The 24,894-nt window shown below is 44.6% G+C and overlaps 1 protein-coding gene across 5 annotated transcripts in view; it reads left to right on the top strand.

Annotated features, from left to right (window-relative positions):
• LOC148516719 (zona pellucida sperm-binding protein 3 receptor-like) overlaps nucleotides 1-24,894 on the top strand; it is a 230,671-nt gene that overhangs the window by 119,820 nt on the left and 85,957 nt on the right. For all 5 annotated transcript variants that reach the window (XM_088479583.1, XM_088479581.1, XM_088479582.1 and 2 more), the window contains 2 exons: nucleotides 20,354-20,450; nucleotides 20,841-20,920. In XM_088479583.1, the coding sequence (XP_088335709.1) occupies nucleotides 20,354-20,450; nucleotides 20,841-20,920 (177 nt within the window). The remainder of the gene's footprint in view (nucleotides 1-20,353; nucleotides 20,451-20,840; nucleotides 20,921-24,894) is intronic.

Below are 24,894 nucleotides of genomic sequence, written 5' to 3'. Positions count from 1 at the left end.
TCCGGGGCTTACGACAAGTGAGACCCTACCCTAGGGTCTCATGGTCTCTGACCATTGCAACCATCACTGGAGCAGTTGTTAGAGCTGTGGGTGTTAACCCACAGCCTAACGACCGCAACAGAGGTGGGCGGTCAGGATGCAAGCGGCCGCCCAGTTTCTGAGCGACCGCTTGCATCCTTCGACCGCCTCTGAATGAGGCCCTAAGTCCTGTAAAGGCAAGGCCAAAATAGAAAAACCTGGGATCCACATTCTACAGTATCCACACATTCCCAAGAAGGTATGAATTTGCTGTTGATTCTGCGGCAGTGTCATGTTCTGTATGGCCTGGATTCTATCATTTGTGAGATGTATTAACCCCTGGGTTAGGCAGTGTCCCAAATATTTTACTATGGATTGGCACGGCTGTAGTTTGTCCTTAGCCACCTTGTGTCCTGTATGCGAGAGATGAAACAACAACAGTTTAGTATCATTCAAACATGACATAAACGAATCAGAACATAGCAATAAATCGTCCACTTATTGAATTAGAACAGATCCATTGGCAGGTTGAAAAGATTGTAAACAGTCGTGCAATGCCTGGGTAAAGATACTGGGGCTGTCTATGAAACCTTGGGGCAACCGTGTCCATGTATATTGCACACCTCTGTATGTAAATGCGAATAAATTCTGACAGTCAGGGTGGAGACGCACAGAGAAGAAAGCAGAACAGAGGTCAATGACAGTGAAATGGGTTGCATTTGGTGGTATCTGCATCAGGATGACAGCTGGATTTGGCACAACGGGGAATTGGCTCTCTACTACCTTATGAACACCTCTAAGGTCTTGTACTAGCCTATAACCCCTCCCACCACTCTTTTTTACCGGGAAGATGGGACTGTTGGCTACACTAGCTGTACGGACTAAAATTCCCTGTTGCAATAATCATTCAATTATTGGAAAAACCCCTAATTCTACCTCCTGTTTTAATGGGTACTGGGGAATTTTTGGAGCTTGCCTACCGCTTTTTAAATTTACCATTACGGGGCTTACATTTGCCATTAATCCAGTGTCCTGTCCATCCTTAGTCCAAAGGGAATCTGGAATTTGGGACAACATTTGATCTATCTGGATGGATTTTCATTTAAACTGGTAGAGTGATACATTATCTTTTGGGGAGTGTCCAACATGTCCCGCACCTCTTGCGCAACTCTCTCAGGGATATCTAAAAATACACCATCAGGGGTGCAATATATAACACATCTCATCTTACATAACAAGTCTCTGCCCAGCAGGTTAGTAGGAGCCGCAGCAGCCAAAAGAAAAGAATGCCTGGTATGCAACGGCCCAATAGTAACCTCTGTGGACTTTGTTAAAGGATAATGTTCCACTTTACCTGTTACACCCATTGTTGGTACTGTCTCGTTGGTGACCTGCAAATTAATGGGAGATTTTATCACTGACCTGGTCGCCCCTGTGTCTACAAGAAAAGGATATTCAGTACCAGCTACATCAACCATCATGACCGGTTCTTCCCTAGTACTTCCCGTTAACCTGGCTATCTGTAGACTACAGGTATGACCTGACCCCTAGTGTTGGCTAACATTCTCCAATAAAGCATTAACGGCCACAATTGGAGCTGGTGCCTGCTGGACATTTGCTGTTCTCTGTGCATATCCCTTATGGGGATAACCAGGTACTCTCTGGTTTGGGGGTCCTACTCTTTTTACTCTGCAGTTTTTAATTAAATGTCCTGGCTGGTTACAATTAAAACATATTTGTGGATCAGATGAAGACACGGGTTGTTGTGAGGTTTGAGCAGGGGGAAAAGGTGGTGGATATGGGTAGGGATATGGATGATAAGGTTATTGTGGGGGATATGAGGTTTGTGAGTAGTGTGGGACCTGTGGTTGTGTAGGGTTAGTAGAATAGAGCTGTGTTTGCTGTTGCATGGGATTAGTGAGGGCATATAACTGTTCAGGTGTAGGTGTGTGTGTAGATGCAAGTGTGTCTGTTGGCTGTGATATTTCCGTCATTCCTTCCAGAGCTTGAATACTGACAGCCATTAGTTTTTTGCTCTGGATCTCTGTCTTCTTTGAGATGTTCTTATCATGTTCTATGGCAGATTCTATGAGTGTATCTATTCTGACTCCCTTCCAGCCAGGTTGTGAGGTCTGAACCCGAGTCTTTAAGTTTTCCTTAAGACCGTCCATGAGTACCGTGACTATCATTCCCCTGTGGTGAGTGCTATCTTTAATATCTTCTATCCCAGTGTACTGGGTGATAGCCTGCAGAGCCCAGTCACAATACTCCTCTGCAGATTCACTCTCCTTTTGCTTTATGGTGAAAATTTTGTTCCAGTTAACTACTACCGGAAAATATATACCCAATTGAGTTACAATGCGGGAAATGTTACCTTGGTTTACTTGGTCTGTTAAAGGAACGTCACCATCCAATACACAGTCCGTGATAAATTTTGTCACGTCGGTATTACATGGTAGACAGGCCCTTAACACCACACGCCAATCTTTATTAGTTGGCTCATGAGAACTACCCAAATTCCTCAAAAATCTTTGACATTTGGCTAGTTCCTTTTTGGGATCGGGGAAATCATTTATGATGGAATTTAGTTCTGCTCTTGTCCAAGGACAGTGCATTACCACTTCCCTCATGGGCACTACACCGTTCGCATCTGCATTTCCATTCGGAACAGTTATTGCCCAAATGGGATGCAGACCGGTAGCGCTGCTACCTTTGACCTTGTTACCTGGCTGGGGGTTTAATCTGTTGCTGCTACATATGGTATTAACAACTTCCCATGGGTGCAGAGGGTGTTAGCACTTCCCTTGCTGTTACCGATGGAGATGGCGGCACCACTCGTGATTGTCGTGGCGTAGCATCTATCATTTGTACAGCATGGGAAATGGCAGACATTACAATAGGCTCATCATCCACCTCATGAACATTTTCTTTATAGTTGCTTAAGAGAGGGTACAAATTGCTTGTTACAATTTTATGGGTATTTTTGATAACTGTACTTGCACCTCCATCCACATAAGGTGTGGGTGGTGTGGGTGAACTGCTGGCAATACCTTCCGCAACACTACCTTGCTGCACGTGCGTGCCATTTTGCGGCTCGCCTGCATTGCAATTCAGCGTCACGGATGTATTCTCTGGCAATGCGCTCGCAACGCTAGTTTGCATCGCTTGCGCACTTTTAAGCCACGCATCTCCTTCATGCTGCCACAACTTTAAACATTCATAATATTTGACCTTTTTCTCTCGGGAGCGCATCAGACTGATGTGATCCCGGACATTATCTAATACATCTTTATCAAAACTACCAATTCTGGGAAACGGTCTAACACTCTTCAGTTTAAACCATACATCACAATACCTTATTGCATAAGTACCGTACTTAGTATGCATAATACGATGGGCCGATCCAAGCGGCGCTTCCATTAGCAGCACATCATTGTCTAACATCTCTATTGTTTGCATGGCTCCCATTCTGAGACAACTCCTACGTTTTTCAATAAAGATTTAAACTGGTGAAAGACAGTCAAGATACTTTCACTTACCTGCGAACATCTTGTAAAAAAGGCGTATTCGCAAACCTTATGGAGGACTTCTAGAAACTTCCACGGAAGTAATGGCCGCTTCCGCTCAGCAATCCCTATTTGACTACCTTTCAACTGCTAGGGGGCAGCAAAGTACCCTTTGTGTTCCAGTTGATTTCTTCCACTCTCACTCTATTTTATCATCTATGATCAGGTCAGTGAAAACAGGCAACTCGCCCAATCCAATCACATAGAAATCATCCAAGTAATGAAGAAGATCCACATGCCCCATCCCTGATTGTATGTGCTAATGTGAAAAGGTGGTGAAGAATAGTCCATAGACAGACACCTGCCCACAAAAAAAACCTCATAAACATGGAAACTATTAATCTAATGATTCAGTGTGTAGTGACATTGGTGGAAGACTGACTGAACATCTAACTTGACCAGGAAAGCCACAATAACAGTTGACCTAACCAGATCCAGGGAGTCATAAAAACATTTATAAAATCTGCAATATGATGGATTAGTGGCATCATTGTCCAAGCCCCATTCTGTGCCGGACAAATGTTGGACAAGCTGGAACTTACCTGGCCCATGTTTAGTTTTACACCCACCTAAACACCTACCAAACTTATCAATCTTGAATATCATAGAAGCCTCGAAGAGGCTCCATATTTAACTCAGAATGGCCCACCAGGAAATCCCCATCCCTTTTTCACAACCTTTGTCCAGGTGAGGATTGCCAGAGGGAAACTGTCAAGCTGCCCCTTTTGGGACAGTGGTAGCAATCAAACACAATTCACTTACCTTGCCTTGTCTGAATTGTGCCAGACCCCTTTTATCCCTTTGCCCAATGAAAATGGACCACTCCAATGGCACCCTTGTGCTGCTACATGACTTCCAGCCGCACTTAAACATCCTTAAATCCAAAGATAATACGAATTACCCCATCCTGCTTTATACAAAACTCCAAACTGTAAAGTCACTCCCTTTCAGTTATTAACCATGCCATGCACCAAACAATCACAGAGAACACCTCCATAGACTGCCCACTCTCAATTATGTTCCAGATACAGCAACACAGACTCCCAAGGATGGCAGTAGTGATGCAATTTACCAACTTCTTTGATGCAGGACAAGTCTTCTCACCTGACCTTTTAAACCTACAATGCAAATGTTTGTCCAGCAAATGTAAAAGCTTATAAAGATGCCACTGGAAACCAGAGGCACTGCTGGTTGAGCTAGTACAACAAGACTCACCCATTTCACCATTAAGTTAAACACACATAAAGTACATACCATTCACTTTGGTCCACTACATATTAAGAGCGGGAACATCCTGACTTGCACCAGACTTCAACAGGCAGCCCCAAATTCGCCTTGTTCAAAACAAAACATTAACCACAGGAAAAATATCCTTAGATAAAACTGTGGAGGGGCTTTGATCAGCACAGGCATTGTTGAATGGGAGAACCATGGCCAAAACCAAAACTATATGGCCAAAACCAGAAAAGGAAGCACAGTTTGGGATGGGGCAGCAGGGGCTGGGAGATAGGTGAGGGAGGCTGGAAAGCACTATCCTAGCATCATAGTGACAAGGAGATGCGGAAATGTAAGGAGATGTAAGGAGATGCGGTGCCAGCCAGGCCAGGGTCCTCGAGGGGCCTGAATAGTGGAAAGTGGCACTGAAGGGGTCCCGGTGGATCCGAATTAAATTGGAAGCAGTTGAAGTAGAAGCCTCTGCATGGGACAGAGAAAACAGTAACCGCTGCTAACCTAGAGGCAGCCCCATTGGAGCAGAGAATGTAGGGCTGAAGAAAATACAAGGTCCTCCCTACCTTCACGAGGAGATGATAGGGGAGAAGCTGCAGGAACATGGAAAGCAGCACGAGGGTCTGCAAAAGCGGAGGGTGGGTTTGATCCAAAATGGAAATCTGGTCCGGTGCACAATAGCATATCAAGCAGGGGAGTGATGGCCTGAGCAGCAGAATTCCTAGGCATAAATTTACTAAGATGAGAGTTTTTAGAAATGGAGATGTTGCCCATAGCAACCAACCAGATTCTACTTAACATTTAGTGTTAGAGTGCGCACTCTATTACATTTAGCCCGTCATCCCATTATCTCATATATATATATATATATATATTGTGACACAGTTAGGTTAGGGGGTCCCTCTCCTGGGTAGAGGACTCCTTCCTTACACACACACACAGCAGCAGGAAAGCAGCACACCAGTCTGGATGCAAGTACAAGCTGGTCGGCGCCAGTCTTTATTGTACAATGACAGAAATATAAAGAAAACATAAACATTAATCCTAGCCCTGTCGGGGCACTAACTTCACAGGTAGTTCCCTCACTACCAGAACCTGGCAGGGCCTAATGCCCTCGCCAGCAACAAAGCACAGCACAGTACTCACAGATAGGTTTTTCAAGTGTCTCTGAGCAAACTCCCTGCCTGCTCTCCCAGGTGAGACAATCAGCCCTAAACAAACTAGGCTTATATTGGCCACTCTCAGGTGGAAAACTAACAAGCCTGTTACCAGGCTGCGAGAACCAAAACCTGGAGTGGCCGTGGGTGGAGCCCTCCCTCTCCACTCACCCACAACCCCCAGGTCCCAAACCGGCTTTTCAAAAAGCCGAAACTCGAGCCTGCTACACTGCAGACTTTCTCCTGGGGGTTTAAAACACAAAAGACAGGAATCTGGGACAAATGTACCTGCCACAGACCACTTTACCAATGATCCTATCACATATCCCCCCCCCCTTGTTTCGACCAGTGGGCCGGAACAACTGAAGCCCCCAAACAATGAATGCGTGACAACGCATCAGCATTGGCCAGCTGGCTTCCTGGCCTGTGTTCCACTGAAAATGTAAAAGTTTGTAACGCCAAGAACCATCTTGTAATTCTCGCATTACTGTCCTTATTTTCAGACATCCACTTCAGAGGGGCATGGTCAGTTAGTATCTCCTTAGGTATACCCAGCCTGCTAAAGACATGAACTAGCTCTCTAGCAATGGTCTTGGTTGACGTATTGCGCAACGGGATCGCTTCTGGGTACCTGGTAGCGTAATCCATTATGACCAGAATATACTGGTGTCCCCTTCATTAAGGGTCCAACCAAATCCATCGCTATTCTTTCAAACGGCACCTCTATGATAGGCAATGGAACTAGTGGACCCTTAAAATGTGGCCTGGGAGCATGATACTGACACTCAGGGCAGGATGCGCAAAAGTCAGATACCTCTTTATGAAGCCTGGGCCAGAAAAACCTCTGCATTATTCGCTCAGTGGTTTTCTCTACCCCTAGATGGCCTGCCGTTATATGACCATGGGCCAGATCCAACACTGTTCTTCTGTAGGCTTTGGGAACTATTAGTTGTTCCACAACATCTTCCCCCTTCTTAGTCACCTGATATAACAAATCCTGCCACATTCCCATGTGGGGATAGGACAAAGGACTATCAGGGTCTACGGGTTTACCATCAACTACTTTTACATTCTCCCTGGCTTTTACCAAAGTAGGGTCATTCAACTGCTCCACGGCAAAGACCTCTCTTCTGACCTCTAAATCAGGCAGACGATCACCTGGCCCAACAACACTTCCCACCTCAATGGGAGGCACATCAGTTGGCGGGCCACCGTCACGCTCCGCATTCTCTAGTTCGCCAATCATAGTAGAAAAAGGGAATGACTCTGACTCAGAAGAAACTCCCTCCTCCACTACATCGACAACCTTCTCAAATGGATCGGGGTTGTTCACCTCTGGAACTAAATGGCTTTCCCACAACTTCCAGAAGTGAGCAAAGTCTCTCCCCAATATTGCATCGTACATCAGACCATGTACCAAACCTACAGAACCTATAGCAGAACCACATGGTGTCTCGATGTTCACCTCGGCAGTAACATAATATCGAGTATCCCCATGTATGCAGGTCACACAAACAGTTTTCCCTGTATGCCTCAAGGGGTACACCAGCTCAGCTTTTATAAGTGTCACCAAGCTACCAGAGTCTAACAGTGCCTCTAATCGGTTGCCATCTACAGTGAGTACACACATGTGCTTATCAGTCTCAGCCTGCCGGTCAGCCATACAGGCTATCTGTGCAAAGAAAGACCCCCTGCGGTAGACATGAGCAGTATCACATTGCATAGGTTCAGTTGTAAGTGCACAATTAGCGGCAATATGGCCGAAGCCATCACATCGGAAACACTGAGTCATATTAATTTCTAGTCGTTTACGGGGCAAGAACCTTCCCGGCCTGGCAGGCCTGTCTCCAGGTTCTACACCCTCAGTCTTAGGTACATTCCACCATCCAGCACCCTTCTCCCCTGGAACAGTCTTACCAGTGTCTGTGGGAGTTCGCCGGTGCGCCATCGGGGCTCGGTGGGGCATACTCATCAGCTCCTCAGCTGCCACGTACCTCTCCACCAGCTCGACCAACTGGTCCGCGGACTTAGGGTCTGCATGGCTCACCCACTTGCGCAGAGTCACAGGTAATGATCGCAGGTACCGGTCCATCACGACCCTTTCCACAATCTGTGGTCCCGTCAGCGTCTCGGGCTGTAGCCATTTTGAGGACAGATGGACGAGGTCATGCATCTGTGAACGTGGAGGCTTGTCCTTATGGAACTCCCAGCGGTGGACCCGTTGGGCACGAACAAAGGTGGTGACTCCCAAGCGAGTTAGGATCTCCTGTTTTAGTTTTTTATAGTCCTTGGCATCAGCCAGGCATAAGTCAAAATAGGCCTTTTGTGGCTCCCCAGACAAAAAAGGTGCCACCAGACTTGCCCACTGCTCCTTGGGCCAACTCTCCCTTTCGGCCATTCTTTCAAATGCGGTGAGATAGGCCTCCACATCATCGCCCGAAGTCATCTTCTGGAGGAAGTAACTGGCTCGTACGGAGTGAGTGGTGGTGGGAGGACCAGTACCAACATCTCTGGGCCGGGCGATCAGGTGCTGTACCACCTCTTTTATGGCCTGGCTGTTTTCCGCTAAGGCCCGGCAGGTTTCCTTGATGGCAACCTGTTGTTGCCCCTGGGCTGTCTCCAAGGCTGACAGTTGCACCCTGGTGGATTCCTGCAGAGCCCTGGCAGATTCCTGCTGAGCTCTGGTAGATTCCTGCTGAGCTGCTGTAGCTTGGAGCAGGGCTTTAATAATGTCCTCCATTTTGTCCTGGGGTGTAGGTTGGAAGCTGAACCTTGCCTCTCTGAGCATGGGCTGACGCCTCCTCTATGGGACTCCAAGGACACAGCGTTATTTCCATACTCACAAATTGGGTGTCTGTCCCTTTAATTTTTAATCGGAACGTTTTCCTCTTGCTGCAACTTCAGTGTGTGTGGGTGCCCGCATTCTCCACCATATTGTGACACAGTTAGGTTAGGGGGTCCCTCTCCTGGGTAGAGGACTCCTTCCTTACACACACACACAGCAGCAGGGAAGCAGCACACCAGTCTGGATGCAAGTACAAGCTGGTCGGCGCCAGTCTTTATTGTACAATGACAGAAATATAAAGAAAACATAAATATAAATCCTAGCCCTGTCAGGGCACTAACTTCACAGGTAGTTCCCTCACTACCAGAACCTGGCAGGGCCTAATGCCCTCGCCAGCAACAAAGCACAGCACAGTACTCACAAATAGGTTTTTCAAGTGTCTCTGAGCAAACTCCCTGCCTGCTCTCCCAGGTGAGACGATCAGCCCTAAACACACTAGGCTTATATTGGCCACTCTCAGGTGGAAAACTAACAAGCCTGTTACCAGGCTGCGAGAACCAAAACCTGGAGTGGCCGTGGGTGGAGCCCTCCCTCTCCACTCACCCACAACCCCCAGGTCCCAAACCGGCTTTTCAAAAAGCCGAAACTCAAGCCCGCTACACTGCAGACTTTCTCCTGGGGGTTTAAAACACAAAAGACAGGAATCTGGGACAAATGTACCTGCCACAGACCACTTTACCAGTGATCCTATCACAATATATATATATATATATATATATATATATACATATTCACTGGACTGGCACTCAGAGCAAATAGCAGCAACTTTACATGGACAATACTTCCAGACACTGGCAGTGGGGTTAAATATAATGTTTCAGTTTATGTAACTGTCTTCATAATAAAAATACAATGATAAACACATACCTTTTATCTCCCACCACCAACACCATAAATGCACTCGCGGCATCTTCACAGCAGCACGCCTGTTGTTCCTGTCCTCCGTATCCGGCTGGTATTGATGACGTCATACGACTCCTTCGAACGGCGCACACCAAGTGACTCACCTAGTAACCATCACCAAGCAACAGTAAACATACAGCAAATATTCTCAGTAGGATTGTTGGGGAAATGGACATCATAGGGCAATATATTGCAATATAATTGGTAACATTACAAGTTAGTTCTGGCTAATGAAAACATAAAGAGTATATAACATCATACAAAACCTGTTAGTATTAGGCAACTGATCCAAAAAATATTTATATTCATTACCTGGTACTGTACCTTAAATAAAGAATCAAAAAAGGACCACATAACCAACACTCCATGCTGTATAAGCCAGCTTTGTGTAACCATGTTACTTTAACACTTTGACACTTAAATTGAATCAGAGCCTCCTTTCCGGATACCCATATTACCTCTGGTCTAATAATAGAGACATACAATAATATAAACATCAACTACTGTTTCACATTTCTAGACAAACCAGTTTATCAGGGCTTATAAGCAAAAGGAGAGACTATTCACACGTTTATACTTTTACTGCATCAAAAGTGTATTAAATAGGATACGTTATGCAGACTACGTCAACGGGTAGGCTAGAAACCACCTAACACTCATAAATATCACAGATACATCCAAAGGGAACTCAGGTCTGACCTGTTCAAATAATAAGTATTAAACCCATGACCTTGCACAAAAACAGCTAAATGGTATCCCTAACATAAGCCAGTAAACGATAGATATTCATTCAACCCACTCGGTTGCATAACATCAAGTTTGACAATCCACTGTGCCTCACATTTTGATAATAGGTTTTCTCGGTCATCCCCTTGTACTAACGGAGGGATATGGTCAATCATTCTAAATTTTATTGATACTAATGTATGATTTTTTTCTTGGAAATGCCTAGCGACAGGTCAGACCTGAGTTCCCTTTGGAAGTATCTGTGATATTTATGAGTGATAGGTAGTTTCTAGCCTAGCCAGCGTCTGGAAGTATTGTCCGTGAGTGCTGCACCTCCTGAAATCTTATATATATACATATATATATATATTGTGATAGGATCACTGGTAAAGTGGTCTGTGGCACGTACATTTGTCCCAGATTCCTGTCTTTTGTGTTTTAAACCCCCAGGAGAAAGTCTGCAGTGTAGCAGGCTTGAGTTTCGGCTTTTTGAAAAGCCGGTTTGGGACCTGGGGGTTGTGGGTGAGAGGAGAGGGAGGGCTCCACCCACGGCCACTCCAGGTTTTGGTTCTCGCAGCCTGGTAACAGGCTTGTTAGTTTTCCACCTGAGAGTGGCCAATATAAGCCTAGTGTGTTTAGGGCTGATCGTCTCACCTGGGAGAGCAGGCAGGGAGTTTGCTCAGAGACACTTGAAAAACCTATTTGTGAGTACTGTGCTGTGCTTTGTTGCTGGCGAGGGCATTAGGCCCTGCCAGGTTCTGGTAGTGAGGGAACTACCTGTGAAGTTAGTGCCCCGACAGGGCTAGGATTTATATTTATGTTTTCTTTATATTTCTGTCATTGTACAATAAAGACTGGCGCCGACCAGCTTGTACTTGCATCCAGACTGGTGTGCTGCTTCCCTGCTGCTGTGTGTGTGTGTAAGGAAGGAGTCCTCTACCCAGGAGAGGGACCCCCTAACCTAACTGTGTCACAATATGGTGGAGAATGCGGGCAACCCCACACACTGAAGTTGCAGCGAGAGGAAAACTTTCCGTTTAAAAATTAAAGGGACAGACACCCAATTTGTGAGTGTGGAAATAAAACTGTGTCCTTGGAGTCCCATAGAGGAGGCGTCAACCAATGCTCAGAGAAGCAAGGTTCAGCTTCCAACCTACACCCCAGGACAAAATGGAGGACATTATTAAGGCCTTGCTTCAAGCTACAGCAGCACAGCAGGAGACAAACAAAATTCAGCAGGAATCTACCAGAGCTCAGCAGGAATCTACCAGAGCTCAGCAGGAGACTAACAGACTTCAACAGGTCGCCATTGAGGAAACCCGCCAGGCCTTAGCGGAAAACAGCCAGGCCATAAGAGAGGTGGTACAGCACCTGGTCGCCCGGCCCAGGGATGTTAATACTGGTCCTCCCACCACCACTCACTCCGTACGAGCCAGTCACTTCCTCCAAAAGATGACTTCGGGCGATGATGTGGAGGCCTATCTCGCCGCATTTGAAAGAACGGCCGAAAGGGAGAGTTGGCCCCAGGAGCAGTGGGCAAGTCTGGTGGCACCTTTTTTGTCTGGGGAGCCACAAAAAGCATATTACATCTTATGCCTGGCTGATGCCAAGGACTATAAAAAACTAAAACAGGAGATCCTAACTCGCTTGGGAGTCACCACCTTTGTTCGTGCCCAACGGGTCCACCGCTGGGAGTTCCATAAGGACAAGCCTCCACGTTCACAGATGCATGACCTCGTCCATCTGTCCTCAAAATGGATACAGCCCGAGACGCTGACGGGACCACAGATCGTGGAAAGGGTCGTGATGGACCGGTACCTGCGATCATTACCTGTGACTCTGCGCAAGTGGGTGAGCCATACAGACCCTAAGTCCGTGGACCAGTTGGTCGAGCTGGTGGAGAGGTACGTGGCGGCTGAGGAGCTGATGAGTATGGCCCACCGAGCCCCGATGGCGCACCGGCGAACTCCCACAGACACTGGTAAGACTGTTCCAGGGGAGAAGGGTGCTGGGCGGTGGAATGTACCTAAGACTGAGGGTGTAGAACCTGGAGACAGGCCTGCCAGGCCGGGAAGGTTCTTGCCCTGTAAACGACTAGACATTAATATGACTCAGTGTTTCCGATGTGGTGGCTTCGGCCATATTGCCGCTAATTGTGCACTTACAACTGAACCTATGCAATGTGATACTGCTCATGTCTTTCTTTGCACAGATAGCCTGTACGGCTGACCGGCAGGCTGTGACTGATAAGCACATGTGTGTACTCACTGTAGATGGCCACCGAGTAGAGGCACTGTTAGACTCTGATAGCTTGGTGACACTTATAAAAGCTGAGCTGGTGAACCCCTTGCGGCATGAGGGGAAAACTGTTGGTGTGACCTGCATACATGGGGATACTCGATATTATGTTACTGCCGAGGTGAACATCGAGACACCATGTGGTTCTGCTATAGGTTCTGTAGGTTTGGTACATGGTCTGATGTACGATGCAATATTGGGGAGAGACTTTGCTCACTTCTGGAAGTTGTGGGAAAGCCGTTTTGTTCCAGAGGTGAACAACCCTGATCCATTTGAGAAGGTTGTCGATGTAGTGGAGGAGGGAGTTTCTTCTGAGTCAGAGTTATTCCCTTTTTCTACTATGATTGGCGAACTAGAGAATGCGGAGCGTGACGGTGGCCCGCCAACTGATGTGCCTCCCATTGAGGTGGGAAGTGTTGTTGAGCCAGGTGATCATCTGCCTGATTTAGAGGTCAGAAGAGAGGTCTTTGCCGTGGAGCAGTTGAATGACCCTACTTTGGTAAAAGCCAGGGAGAATGTAAAAGTAGTTGATGGTAAACCCGTAGACCCTGATAGTCCTTTGTCCTATCCCCACATGGCAATGTGGCAGGATTTGTTATATCAGGTGACTAAGAAGGAGGAAGATGTTGTGGAACAACTAATAGTTCCCAAAGCCTACAGAAGAACAGTGTTGGATCTGGCCCATGGTCATATAACAGCAGGCCATCTAGGGGTAGAGAAAACCACTGAGCGAATAATGCAGAGGTTTTTCTGGCCTGGGCTTCATAAAGAGGCATCTGACTGTTGCACAGCCTGCCCTGAGTGTCAGTATCATGCTCCCAGGCCACATTTTAAGGGTCCACTAGTTCCATTGCCTATCATAGAGGTGCCGTTTGAAAGAATAGCGATGGATTTGGTTGGACCCTTAATGAAGTCTGCCAGGGGACACCAGTATATTCTGGTCATAATGGATTACGCTACCAGGTACCCGGAAGCGATACTGTTGCGCAATACGTCAACCAAGACCATTGCCAGAGAGCTAGTTCATGTCTTTAGCAGGCTGGGTATACCTAAGGAGATACTAACTGACCAGGGTACACCGTTTATGTCCAAAGTCATGAAAGAGTTATGCCGCCTGTTCAAAATCGAACAGTTAAGAACTTTGGTTTATCACCCCAAAACCGATGGGCTGGTTGAGAGGTTTAACAAGACGTTAAAACACATCCTTAGGAAAGTGGTCGACAAGGATGGTAGGGATTGGGACTACTTATTGCCGTATTTATTGTTGGCCATAAGAGAAGTTCCCCAGTCCTCCACCGGGTTTTCACCCTTCGACTTGTTGTATGGGAGACACCCAAGGGGGTTACTAGACATTGCCAAAGAGACATGGGAGGGGCAGTCTAGTCCTTACAAAACGGTGATTGAGTATGTTTCTCAAATGCAGGAGAGAATTGCTGCGGTAGTGCCGATAGTGAGAGAGCACCTGGAACAGGCTCAACAGGCACAGCAGAGGGTATACAACCGCAATGCTCGGTTATGCAGCTTTGCTCCTGGGGACAGAGTGTTAGTATTGTTTCCCACTGTGGAAAATAAACTTTTGGCTAAATGGCAAGGGCCCTTTGAAATCTTAGAAAGAGTGGGGCAGGTCAATTACAAAGTTTACCAGCCGGGGAAAAGAAAGCTGGAACAGATATACCATATAAATCTGTTAAAGCCCTGGAAAGATAGAACGGTACTGTCGGCCGTCCGAGACCCTCCAGTAAGTCCAGGGCCCTTAGTTCCCGAAGTGACAGTGGCAAAAACCCTGTCGGCAATTAAACAACAAGAGGTTAAGGAGTTTCTGATTAGAAATAGGGTGCTGTTCTCTGACGTACCTGGGAAAACCTCGGTCATTAAACATGACATCATCACTGACCCAGGGGTTAAAGTTAATCTAAAGCCCTATAGGTTACCAGAAGCACAAAGAGAATCGGTGTCGAAAGAAATTAAAAATAGGATAAAGTTAGGGGTTATTGAAGAATCACATAGTGAATGGTCAAGTCCCATTGTGTTGATTCCAAAGCCCGACGGGAGTGTGCGTTTCTGCAATGACTACCGAAAGTTGAACAGTGTTTCAAAATTCGATGCCTACCCGATGCCAAGAGTGGATGAACTGATTGAGAGACTAGGGATGGCAAGGTATTTAACCACCCTTGACCTAACCAAAGGGTATTGGCAAGTACCGTTAACCGAGAGCGCCAAACAAAAGACAGCTTTTTCAGCGCCAGAGGGCTTGTTTCAGTACAAGATGTTGCCCTTCGGGCTACATGGGGCACCTGCTACCTTCCAAAGAATGATGGACAGGATTCTAAGGCCCCATAGACGGTATGCGGCTGCTTATCTGGATGACGTGGTCATTCATAGTCCTGATTGGCAGTCTCACTTACCCAGGGTACAAACAGTGTTGGACTCCATCTATAAGGCAGGTTTGACAGCCAACCAAAAAAAGTGTTGTCTAGGCATGGAGGAAGTAAAATATCTGGGATACACCATTGGCAGAGGCCTGATAAAGCCTCAGCTCAATAAGGTTGATGCCATACAAAACTGGCCACGGCCTCTGAATAAGAAGCAGGTGAGAGCCTTCTTGGGAATTACGGGGTACTACAGGAGGTTTATACCCAACTTTGCCACCATGGCAGTCCCACTGACTGACCTGACCAAAGGCAAACAATAAGTCATGGAAGAATGGAGTCCTGAGGCAGAGAAAGCTTTTCAGGAGTTGAAAGTAGCGTTGTGTTCCCAACCAGTCCTGATGACTCCTAATTTTGAAAGGGAATTCATAGTACAAACCAATGCATCAGAAGTAGGTATAGGAGCGGTCCTGTCCCAGAACAAGGAGGGTGAGGAACACCCTATTTTCTATCTTAGCAGAAAGTTGAATGTACATGAGAGAAACTATGCCACAGTGGAGAAGGAGGCGTTGGCCATAAAGTGGGCGTTAGAGGCTCTCAGGTACTACTTGGTCGGAAGAAAGTTCAAATTGATCACTGACCATGCCCCTCTGAAGTGGATGTCTGAAAATAAGGACAGTAATGCGAGAATTACAAGATGGTTCTTGGCGTTACAAACTTTTAAATTTTCAGTGGAACACAGACCAGGAAGCCAGCTGGCCAATGCTGACGCGTTGTCACGCATTCATTGTTTGGGGGCTTCAGTTGTTCCGCCCCACAGGTCGAAACAAAGGGGGGGATATGTGATAGGATCACTGGTAAAGTGGTCTGTGGCAGGTACATTTGTCCCAGATTCCTGTCTTTTGTGTTTTAAACACCCAGGAGAAAGTCTGCAGTGTAGCAGGCTTGAGTTTCGGCTTTTTGAAAAGCCGGTTTGGGACCTGGGTGTTGTGGGTGAGAGGAGAGGGAGGGCTCCACCCACGGCCACTCCAGGTTTTGGTTCTCGCAGCCTGGTAGCAGGCTTGTTAGTTTTCCACCTGAGAGTGGCCAATATAAGCCTAGTGTGTTTAGGGCTGATCGTCTCACCTGGGAGAGCAGGCAGGGAGTTTGCTCAGAGACACTTGAAAAACCTATTTGTGAGTACTGTGCTGTGCTTTGTTGCTGGCGAGGGCATTAGGCCCTGCCAGGTTCTGGTAGTGAGGGAACTACCTGTGAAGTTAGTGCCCCGACAGGGCTAAGATTTATATTTATGTTTTCTTTATATTTCTGTCATTGTACAATAAAGACTGGCGCCGACCAGCTTGTACTTGCATCCAGACTGGTATGCTGCTTCCCTGCTGCTGTGTGTGTGTGTGTGTAAGGAAGGAGTCCTCTACCCAGGAGAGGGACCCACTAACCTAACTGTGTCACAATATATATATTATAACAAACCATTATACAGTATATAACAGTAACACCAATACTGTGAAGTATACTCGCACGTATAATAAAAGGCAAACCAAAGAATAATAGCCAAAGAAACACAGTGTGACCTTTTGTTTTAAACACACTTTTTATTTTTATTCACAATTATTTGTTTTTATGTCATGTTTTAAAATATTTTGCTGTCTGAATTTATATTTTATCATTGAGAAGAAATAAAGGTTATATTTTAATTTAGTGCGCCACAAAAAGACAACTCCTGTTTGCTCTCTATATATTAGAACAAAAAGACTATGGTTAAGAAAATTCATATTAGAAAAGTAATATGTGAACAAATGAACATTACGAAGAATCAAAATGAGTAGGCATTTACTTCACCTCCAACTGAACTTTTTACTATAACATTACATTTTTTTGTAGATCAGCACTGGTTTCTGCAATTGATATATTTATTTATTTTATTTGAATAGAATTTTGGTTTCAACAAATAGGGGGATTCAATTGTATTGGGTGCCTGTAGGTCCCATCTAAAATGACATCTAAAATGCTTTATTCAATTGTTTTGTGCGTCCATTCATGAGGCTGCACTTTTTGCGGATTTCTGCTCATACCCTGAGGAGGTGCCAGCGGAAATCTGCCTAAAATAGGGCTTTGGGGCTGGTCGCGAATGCTGGGTACATTTTAACTGCACAGCACCTGGCACTTAGCACAGGTGAACCCGCTTTATACAGCTAATCCCATGAATTTGGGTGTGAGAATGCGGCATCGCGACCAGCCCCGCACAAACGAGTGAATAGCTCCCATTGCTTTAGATGGGAGATTCGAGTGCCCAAACCAATTGAATTTCTCTCATTAGGTGCATTTTCTAACTGTTGCCATATTCCCCTCTTACATAACACATGGTCCGAGAGGGACATATATAGAGACCCACATACACATAAAGTGACATAAACATATATACATATGGAGGGTCACATATAGAGTTATACAAATATACATGGTATATACATGAAGGGTCGCATATAGAGACATATACATAGAGGGTTACATATATAGACATTCATGGGGTCACATATAGACACATGTATATGGAGGGTCACATATAGAGATATATGCATATCCATGGAGGGTTACATATATATATATGGAGGGTCACCTATAGAGTCACTTACATGGAGGGTGACATATGGCGAGATGCACATATACATGGAGGGTCACATATATATATAGACATAAATAGAGGGTCACATATAGAGTCATATACATGGAGGTCACATATGGAAACATACACATATACATGGAGGGTCACATATGTATATAGACATACATAGAGGGCCACATATAGAGACATATACATGGAGGTCACATATGCAGAGATACACATATACATGGAGGGTCACATATATAGAGACATACATGGAGGGTCACATATTGAGTCATAAGCATGGAGGGTGACATATGAAGAGATGCACATATACATGGAGGGTCACATTGAAAGACACACATATACATCTAGGATCAGAGATATATACAAAGGAGGGGTTACATATACAGACATGCATATAGAAAGGGTCACATATGTACATAGGGGAAAGGGTCACACAGCCAGACACATTTGGGCACACACCAATGTGTTTCTCTCCTACCTTGCTCTGAAGATGGCAGAAGCTCTCTACTCCTCCATTATGTATGACTTTTGCAGCCACAATTAGGGATGGCCATCGACGATTTGATGACAGATAAGACCCACTTGGCCCATCTAGTCTGCCCCATCAATGCTTTTGCCAGCGATGGCAGAGATCCAATGGTTTTCCGCCATTGATAGCACAGAGCCATGTTATTTTTCTTTCTTTCTCCATGGTGCCGAACATGGTCCCTAGCTTCTCCCCTAGTCCCAATGTGTCCCTTGAAGCCTTGCCCCCACCCCTGATTGACTGCTGCCTGGTGAGTGCAGGGATGACCATCAGTAATGAAATCATTGAAGGTTCCTAGCCAATGGTTTCATACTATCACACCAATGATACCACTGATTAGTGACCATTAATAGTTAACCCACTGTTGGTCATCCCAAGTTACAAGCAGGTGTAGCTCCGCCCACTGCTTGGGTTCAAGAAGCATGTACTGGGCTCCACCAATCACTGTTCAGCACATGATACTCTGATCCTAGGTGTCTCATCTGCCATAGTGCACTGCAGCAGAAAGGAGCTGCTGTAAGTTGTATTCCCTACCATTACCCCTTTGCTAATGCAGTTCTTACAAAATGGAGGAACCTTATGCCCCACAAGACTGGGCAAAGGAAGAGGAAATGTTTTTATAAATCTTGCTGAAAAAACAATTCTAAAAAAAAAATTGATGGCAGTGGGTGGGCTTTTTAGGACCACCTGTACTGCCTTATGGATAATCCAGCCCTGTCTATGAGTTATAAAATGTTCAATTATTGAATTTGAAACACTTGTATATTCCCTTAGATTGGCCTTAGTTTAGACTCATAAATATATGCATGCACCGTATAATACTTTTCTTCTTAGTTTTGATACAGTACAAATTGTGATCCAGGAGCGCAAGAACAGGCTCAGTATGTAATAAAGTGATTTAATCAGTAATTGTAACATTATTGACATTAGAGAGAAAATATAAAACACTAGTGTAAAGAATTTGAGTTTGGATAATTGTGACATGCATTGATATATTCCCAAGTTCTATTTTTGGAAAGTTACTACCATGCAGAGGCAAGCCCTTTGGGTGCCCACCACACATATGCTTTTTTTCTTGGCAGGAAGGAGGTGGGATCTGTGCCACCTCAGAGGATGTTTTAAGATGAGTAGGATGCTGTGCAACCACTGGCCAAACCAAATATAACTAATATAAGGGATACATTTACTAAAGGATGGTTTAGTAAAACTACCATGTTTGGAGTTTTTTGGAGGGTGATTTGCAAACCTCCAGATTAATTATCAGTCAGAGATGAGTCCACTTCTGATTGGCTGACCGTCTATTAAGTAGGCGGGCTTAACAGTTATTAACTCAATTTCCATGAGCAGCTTCTCTGGAACAGTCCATATTGCTTCTATGAATTATGTCAGGTCAAGAAAAAAAGTAGATAACTATTTAAATATACCACTACACACCATAAAATATTAGGTGGCAAAAATATCTTTTGAAAAATACTGACCACTTTTACCTGATACCCACAGGCCAGGGGTATCAGGAGCAGCCCAATCCTCGTTTGCATGGATCAAGGCATGCCTTTGGGTATAGGCCTCTAACTAGAGGTCTAGGAGGAAAGCTAAGTAGCATGGTCTGTTATTAAAGGGGACCAAGGGGTTTTTAATGTACACTAGTAAGGGCAGTTTCCCCTAAAGCGCATGCAGATTTGACTAAGTTACATGCAATTTAGTGGCTTAGAAACTGCTACACTTAGGCAAATATTGAAGGTGGCTTCATTTATACCTTCCATACTGCTGGATGGTAAATCTTGGTGGGCAAAATTGCCAGCTACTGTATCACAAAACCACCACAAAATGTAATCTTTAGTAAATTTAGTCCTAAATGTGCCGTAATAACTACTTGCTTCTGATTTACATATCTCAATATAAAATCATTTTAGCAAGGAACTTTCATTCCACTTCCTTTAGAAGAACATATTGCAGGCACTGAAAAGCTATTTTTAAAAAAAACATGTAAAAGTGTGTTTATTTAAACCTCGATCTCAAGAATACATATTTAACTGCAATTATATTTATTTGGTATTAGTAGATCACTCACAGTTTTTGTCACTTACAGTCATAACTTGTGGAGCTCCTCCAAACTCTGTGAATACTGAAGTTGAAGCTAAAAACTTTTCATTTGGATCAGAAGCAATTTATAAATGTATAAAAGGGTGAGTTTAATTCTGTCTTTCAAATATTACCATCAGACAATAATCATTAAGCTTTTCCTTATTAAAATTATACACAGTAAATAATGAACAACACATTTGCTCTGGATTGATCTAATGCAGTAAAATTTGTTTTAACAACAGTTTTTGCTTACAGACATTTGTAATATAATTTAGTGTAATAACAAGCCAGTGAAGAGGTGATGATAATCACAGCAAATGCAAATGTTTTTAAAAGATGTCAAATTTGATGTGCTTATTCTCACTGACGATTTTGAAATTTGTACTTGGCAATGAGAATTCAATGGTAAAGCAATGATTGTCATGTTCATTAGGTTCTCCTAAGTGACTACTCGTGTTTTTAACCAGTTTAATATTTCCTTTTATATTTAGGTATAAAATGGTATCTCAAACCAATTCAAGGAAATGTACAGAAAATGGATATTGGAGTGGTAGGATCCCTGATTGCAAAGGTAAGACATTAAATAGTATGTTGAGTGAGTGAAAAATAATACTGGAATAATTTTACACCTCTGGTATTACAATTTGTAAAAAATAACCAGATCTTAAAGTCAAATAACATAGTGGAGCAGTATTTAGTAATTAGCTTTAATTTAAGGTTATTAGATGTTTCTGTACATAATATGTTTTGAGACATGGGATAAGAATTTTTTATGGACAGAGGGCCTGATTCAGAGCCGCTCGTAAGCGGCCGCTCCTTCGCTCCGAGCGATGTTTGCACATCTGCGCATGCATATGGGTCGTAATGTGCATGTGCCAACCAGTCATTGCGGTTGGAAATCGTGCGCTCGCAAAATAGCGAGTGCCTGCTAATTTGAGTGACAGAATGAGGCGTTTGTGGGTGGTAACAGGGGAAGGTGCTTGAAAACGGGGAGTGGAGATCCGAACGCAGGCGTGCCAAATGGTCAAAACGGGCGTTTTAAGGGTGTGCATAATTAACAAAGCAGCGTCAACGACCACGTCACTTGGTTGAACTGTTTGCATGATTGCGGTAGGAAAATCCAACCACAAGCACTGCGAGCAGTTCAGACGCCTTTTGATGTACTCGATTAATCTAATAAATAGCGGAGATGGCGTATGATGCGAACGGCCAGGGGGCGTCTTTACAAAATAGCGAGCGCATATTTCGTTCACTCGATCAGACATAGAGGCATCAACAGACCGCAAAGAGCGAGCGCTCTATTAAAATATCCGGCCCCTTTTTCTGAACGAGTGAGCGCAAATAGCGTCCGGCTCTGAATCAAATCCCTGAGTCAGATTAAGATCCCATGGAGCCCTTGGCAAAATTCCAGTCTGGCAACTCCTTCTTCTTGTCCATTCATACCATATTATCTAATTAGCCTACATATATCAGTAACGTGCTATACATACAATAAACTCAATATATAAATACCAAATTAGATAGATACATTATGCAGTCATTATGTCGACATTCAGAATGTCAACATGGTCAAAATGTTAATAGTATTAATGTGGACATGGACATAATGTCAATATTGTGAATGTCAGCAGGTACATTATTATTCAGACCATGTCGACATTCTGTAGCACGCCCATTCCTACAAGCAGGGTGCAAGAGATTATATATGTGTTATAAACTAGAAGGGAAAACTAGAAGATGGCAGTGTTTAGAAAGTGCAACTTAAAAAAACTTAAAACAAATATTTTATAATAAATTCTTTAAAAATCAAATCTAATACAGAAATCAGTGTTGGTATAAAGATACTGTACTGTATATTCAATTTATTAGAACAGAAAGACTATGTTAAAGAAAATTTGTATTAGAGCAAATTGACATTAGGAAGAATCAAAATAAATAGGCATTTATTGCACCTCCAACTGAACTGTTTACTGTAACATTGTTTTTTTTAGATCAACAATGATTGATATATTTATTTATTTATTTGATTTGAATAGAATTTTGGCTTTAACATATAGAGGGCGATTCAATTGTATTGGGTGCCCGTAGGTCCCATCTAACTGACCGGGGAGCCATTCATTTGGTTTGTGCATCCAGCCCCGAGGCTGCACTAATAACGGATTTCATGTTCGTACCCTCCTAAGGTGCGATCAGAAATCCATCTAAAGTAGGGCTTTGGGGCTGGGCGCGAGTGCTGGGTGCACCTTAATTGCAGAGCACCTGGCACTTAGCATGGGAGAAACTGCTTTATGCAACTAATCCCATGCATTTAGATGCAAGAATGTGGCTATCGCGAGCAATTCAATTGTTCCCATCGCTCCCAAATCAATTGAATCGCCCCCATAAGGTGCATTTTCTAGTGTTGCCATATTCACTCTTACACAGGGGCGCTGAGGGGGGGGGGAGTGGGTACAAATTACCCTGGCCCGGGCATACAAGGGGGCCCGGAGCACACCAGTACAGTCACTTTTTTTTTTATATAAATCATTTTCATTACATCTCCGTGCGGGCGGCAGGGCAGGAAGGGAGGAGCGGGGGTGGGACAGGACTCGAAGTGAGTCACTGGACAGTATGCTCCTGAGGCATGGTTTCCTTCCTAGTCCTGCACTAGTGTGCAGCCGCTGCGGAGCTGCTGGTCTGTGATCTCGTGAGATGATGACATCATCATCTCGCGAGTCTCCCAATTCTCCAGGCCCCAGGCACTGGAAGGGACAGGCAGGGGAAGTGGACGGATACAGTTACTCAGTGCGAGTCAGATGAATTGGCAGCAGGGGTTCGCCTGTCTGATCGGTGCGAGGTGAGCCTGCGAGGAAAGAGCACACTGGCTGTGGTGCTGGTAAATTCAATATACATCCATCCATTATTATGTTCAAATTAGCATAATGCTAATTAGACAGCTGTCAGGACTGCGACTATTTCAGTACATAAAGATAGACTACTTTTGCCAAAGTTCCATTGTGGTCATTGGAGGAGCTATCCTGCTTGCTGGCATGCTTCTCATTCAGGGGATAGTTTGTTAAAGTGATCATCTGTTTCCCAGGTGTCACCAGGTTGTGGGATTCCTAGATTGCTCATTATTTCAAACCTGATTCCATTTGGGTCACATGTTCTGAAACTTCCTTTGGATCGCAGACCTCTAGTATAAAGCCTGTTACTAACTGTGTCTCAGTGTCGGCGCAACGTTGCTTTCAAGTCTTTTCATGGACTCCTGCCAGATCCCCACTGTGCCTGTGGATTGCTGTGGACTTTGTTATATTCCAGATGAACTTCTGATGCTAGTTACCCGCTGCACTACAGAGATCAGCATTCCTATTGCCTAAGTATTGCTTACTGCTCCATCACTATAGGTTCATCATTTTGCTGCACTATTTACTTTGCCTGTTGTCTTTCCGTTCCTGTGGATATTGAACTCATCCTTGTTACAGTTGTCAACTGCACCGTTACAGTATCATCTCTACGTCACGGGGCTCAACCCCGCTCCGAACCCTAGCTACGCCGCAGGGCTCAACCCTATTCCAGAATCTCATTACATCACAGGGCTCAACCCTGCTACAATGTTCTCCGCATCATGGGGCTCAACCCCACTCCAAACTCTAGCCACGTTGTAGGGCTCAACCCTGTCCCGGAATCTCATCACATCACAGGGCTCAACTCTGCTACAACCTTCTCCGCATCACGAGGCTTAACCCGCTCTGAACTCTAGCCACGTCGCAGGGTTTAACCCTGTTCCGGAATCTAATCGCATCAGAGGGCTCAACCCTGCTTCAATCTTTTCTGCATCACGGGGCTCAACCCCACTCCGAACTCTAGCCATGCCGCAGGGCTCAACCCAGTTCAGGAATCTCATCGCCTTACAGGGCTTACCCTGCTCTGACTTCACTACACCACAAGGCTCAAGTTTGCTTCATCACTCACTACCCTGTCCTGGAACTATATTATTCTGTAGGGCTTGCTCTGCTCCGGATTTCCATTACTACAGGGCTCTACCCTGGCAAAGGTCCTCAATGCCATCCTGAGGTGTTAGCCTCATACTGGACTTGGGGTTCCCTACCACGTTAGTTCTTATATGTCAAAGACTGCATATATGTATTTGGGGATTTTCTCCTATATTTATTATTGCGTATGTGAACCTCTGTGCTGTTTGAGACTTTATATGAGACCTTGCTGATTATATTTATTTTGTGAATAAATTCTATTTTACTTTTAACCTGTGCTACTGAGTTTCATGAAAAGGTCATTCCTAAGACCACCCCAGTTTATTGTGCCCAGTAGGCCCGCCTCCCTCCAGGAGTCTCAAGTGTCGGCAGCAGTGACAACAGCCATACTGTATATTGCTTTTTTGTCATGATTTCTTTATGAAATCATTATTTGTTTTAAATATTGTCAATATAAAACTTACAATTTGTTAGTATATTGTGGGTTCCTAGTGCACCCCACACACACACATATGTATATGTGTATAGATATATATATATATATATATATATATATATATATTAATGTATG

The sequence above is a fragment of the Taudactylus pleione genome, unplaced genomic scaffold, assembly GCF_031769625.1.
Source record: "Taudactylus pleione unplaced genomic scaffold, aTauple2 ptg000242l, whole genome shotgun sequence".
NCBI classification, from domain to species: Eukaryota; Metazoa; Chordata; class Amphibia; order Anura; family Myobatrachidae; genus Taudactylus; species Taudactylus pleione.
The sequence above is the reverse complement of the archived record's forward strand: the minus strand, read 5'-3'. Positions and strand labels throughout refer to the sequence as shown.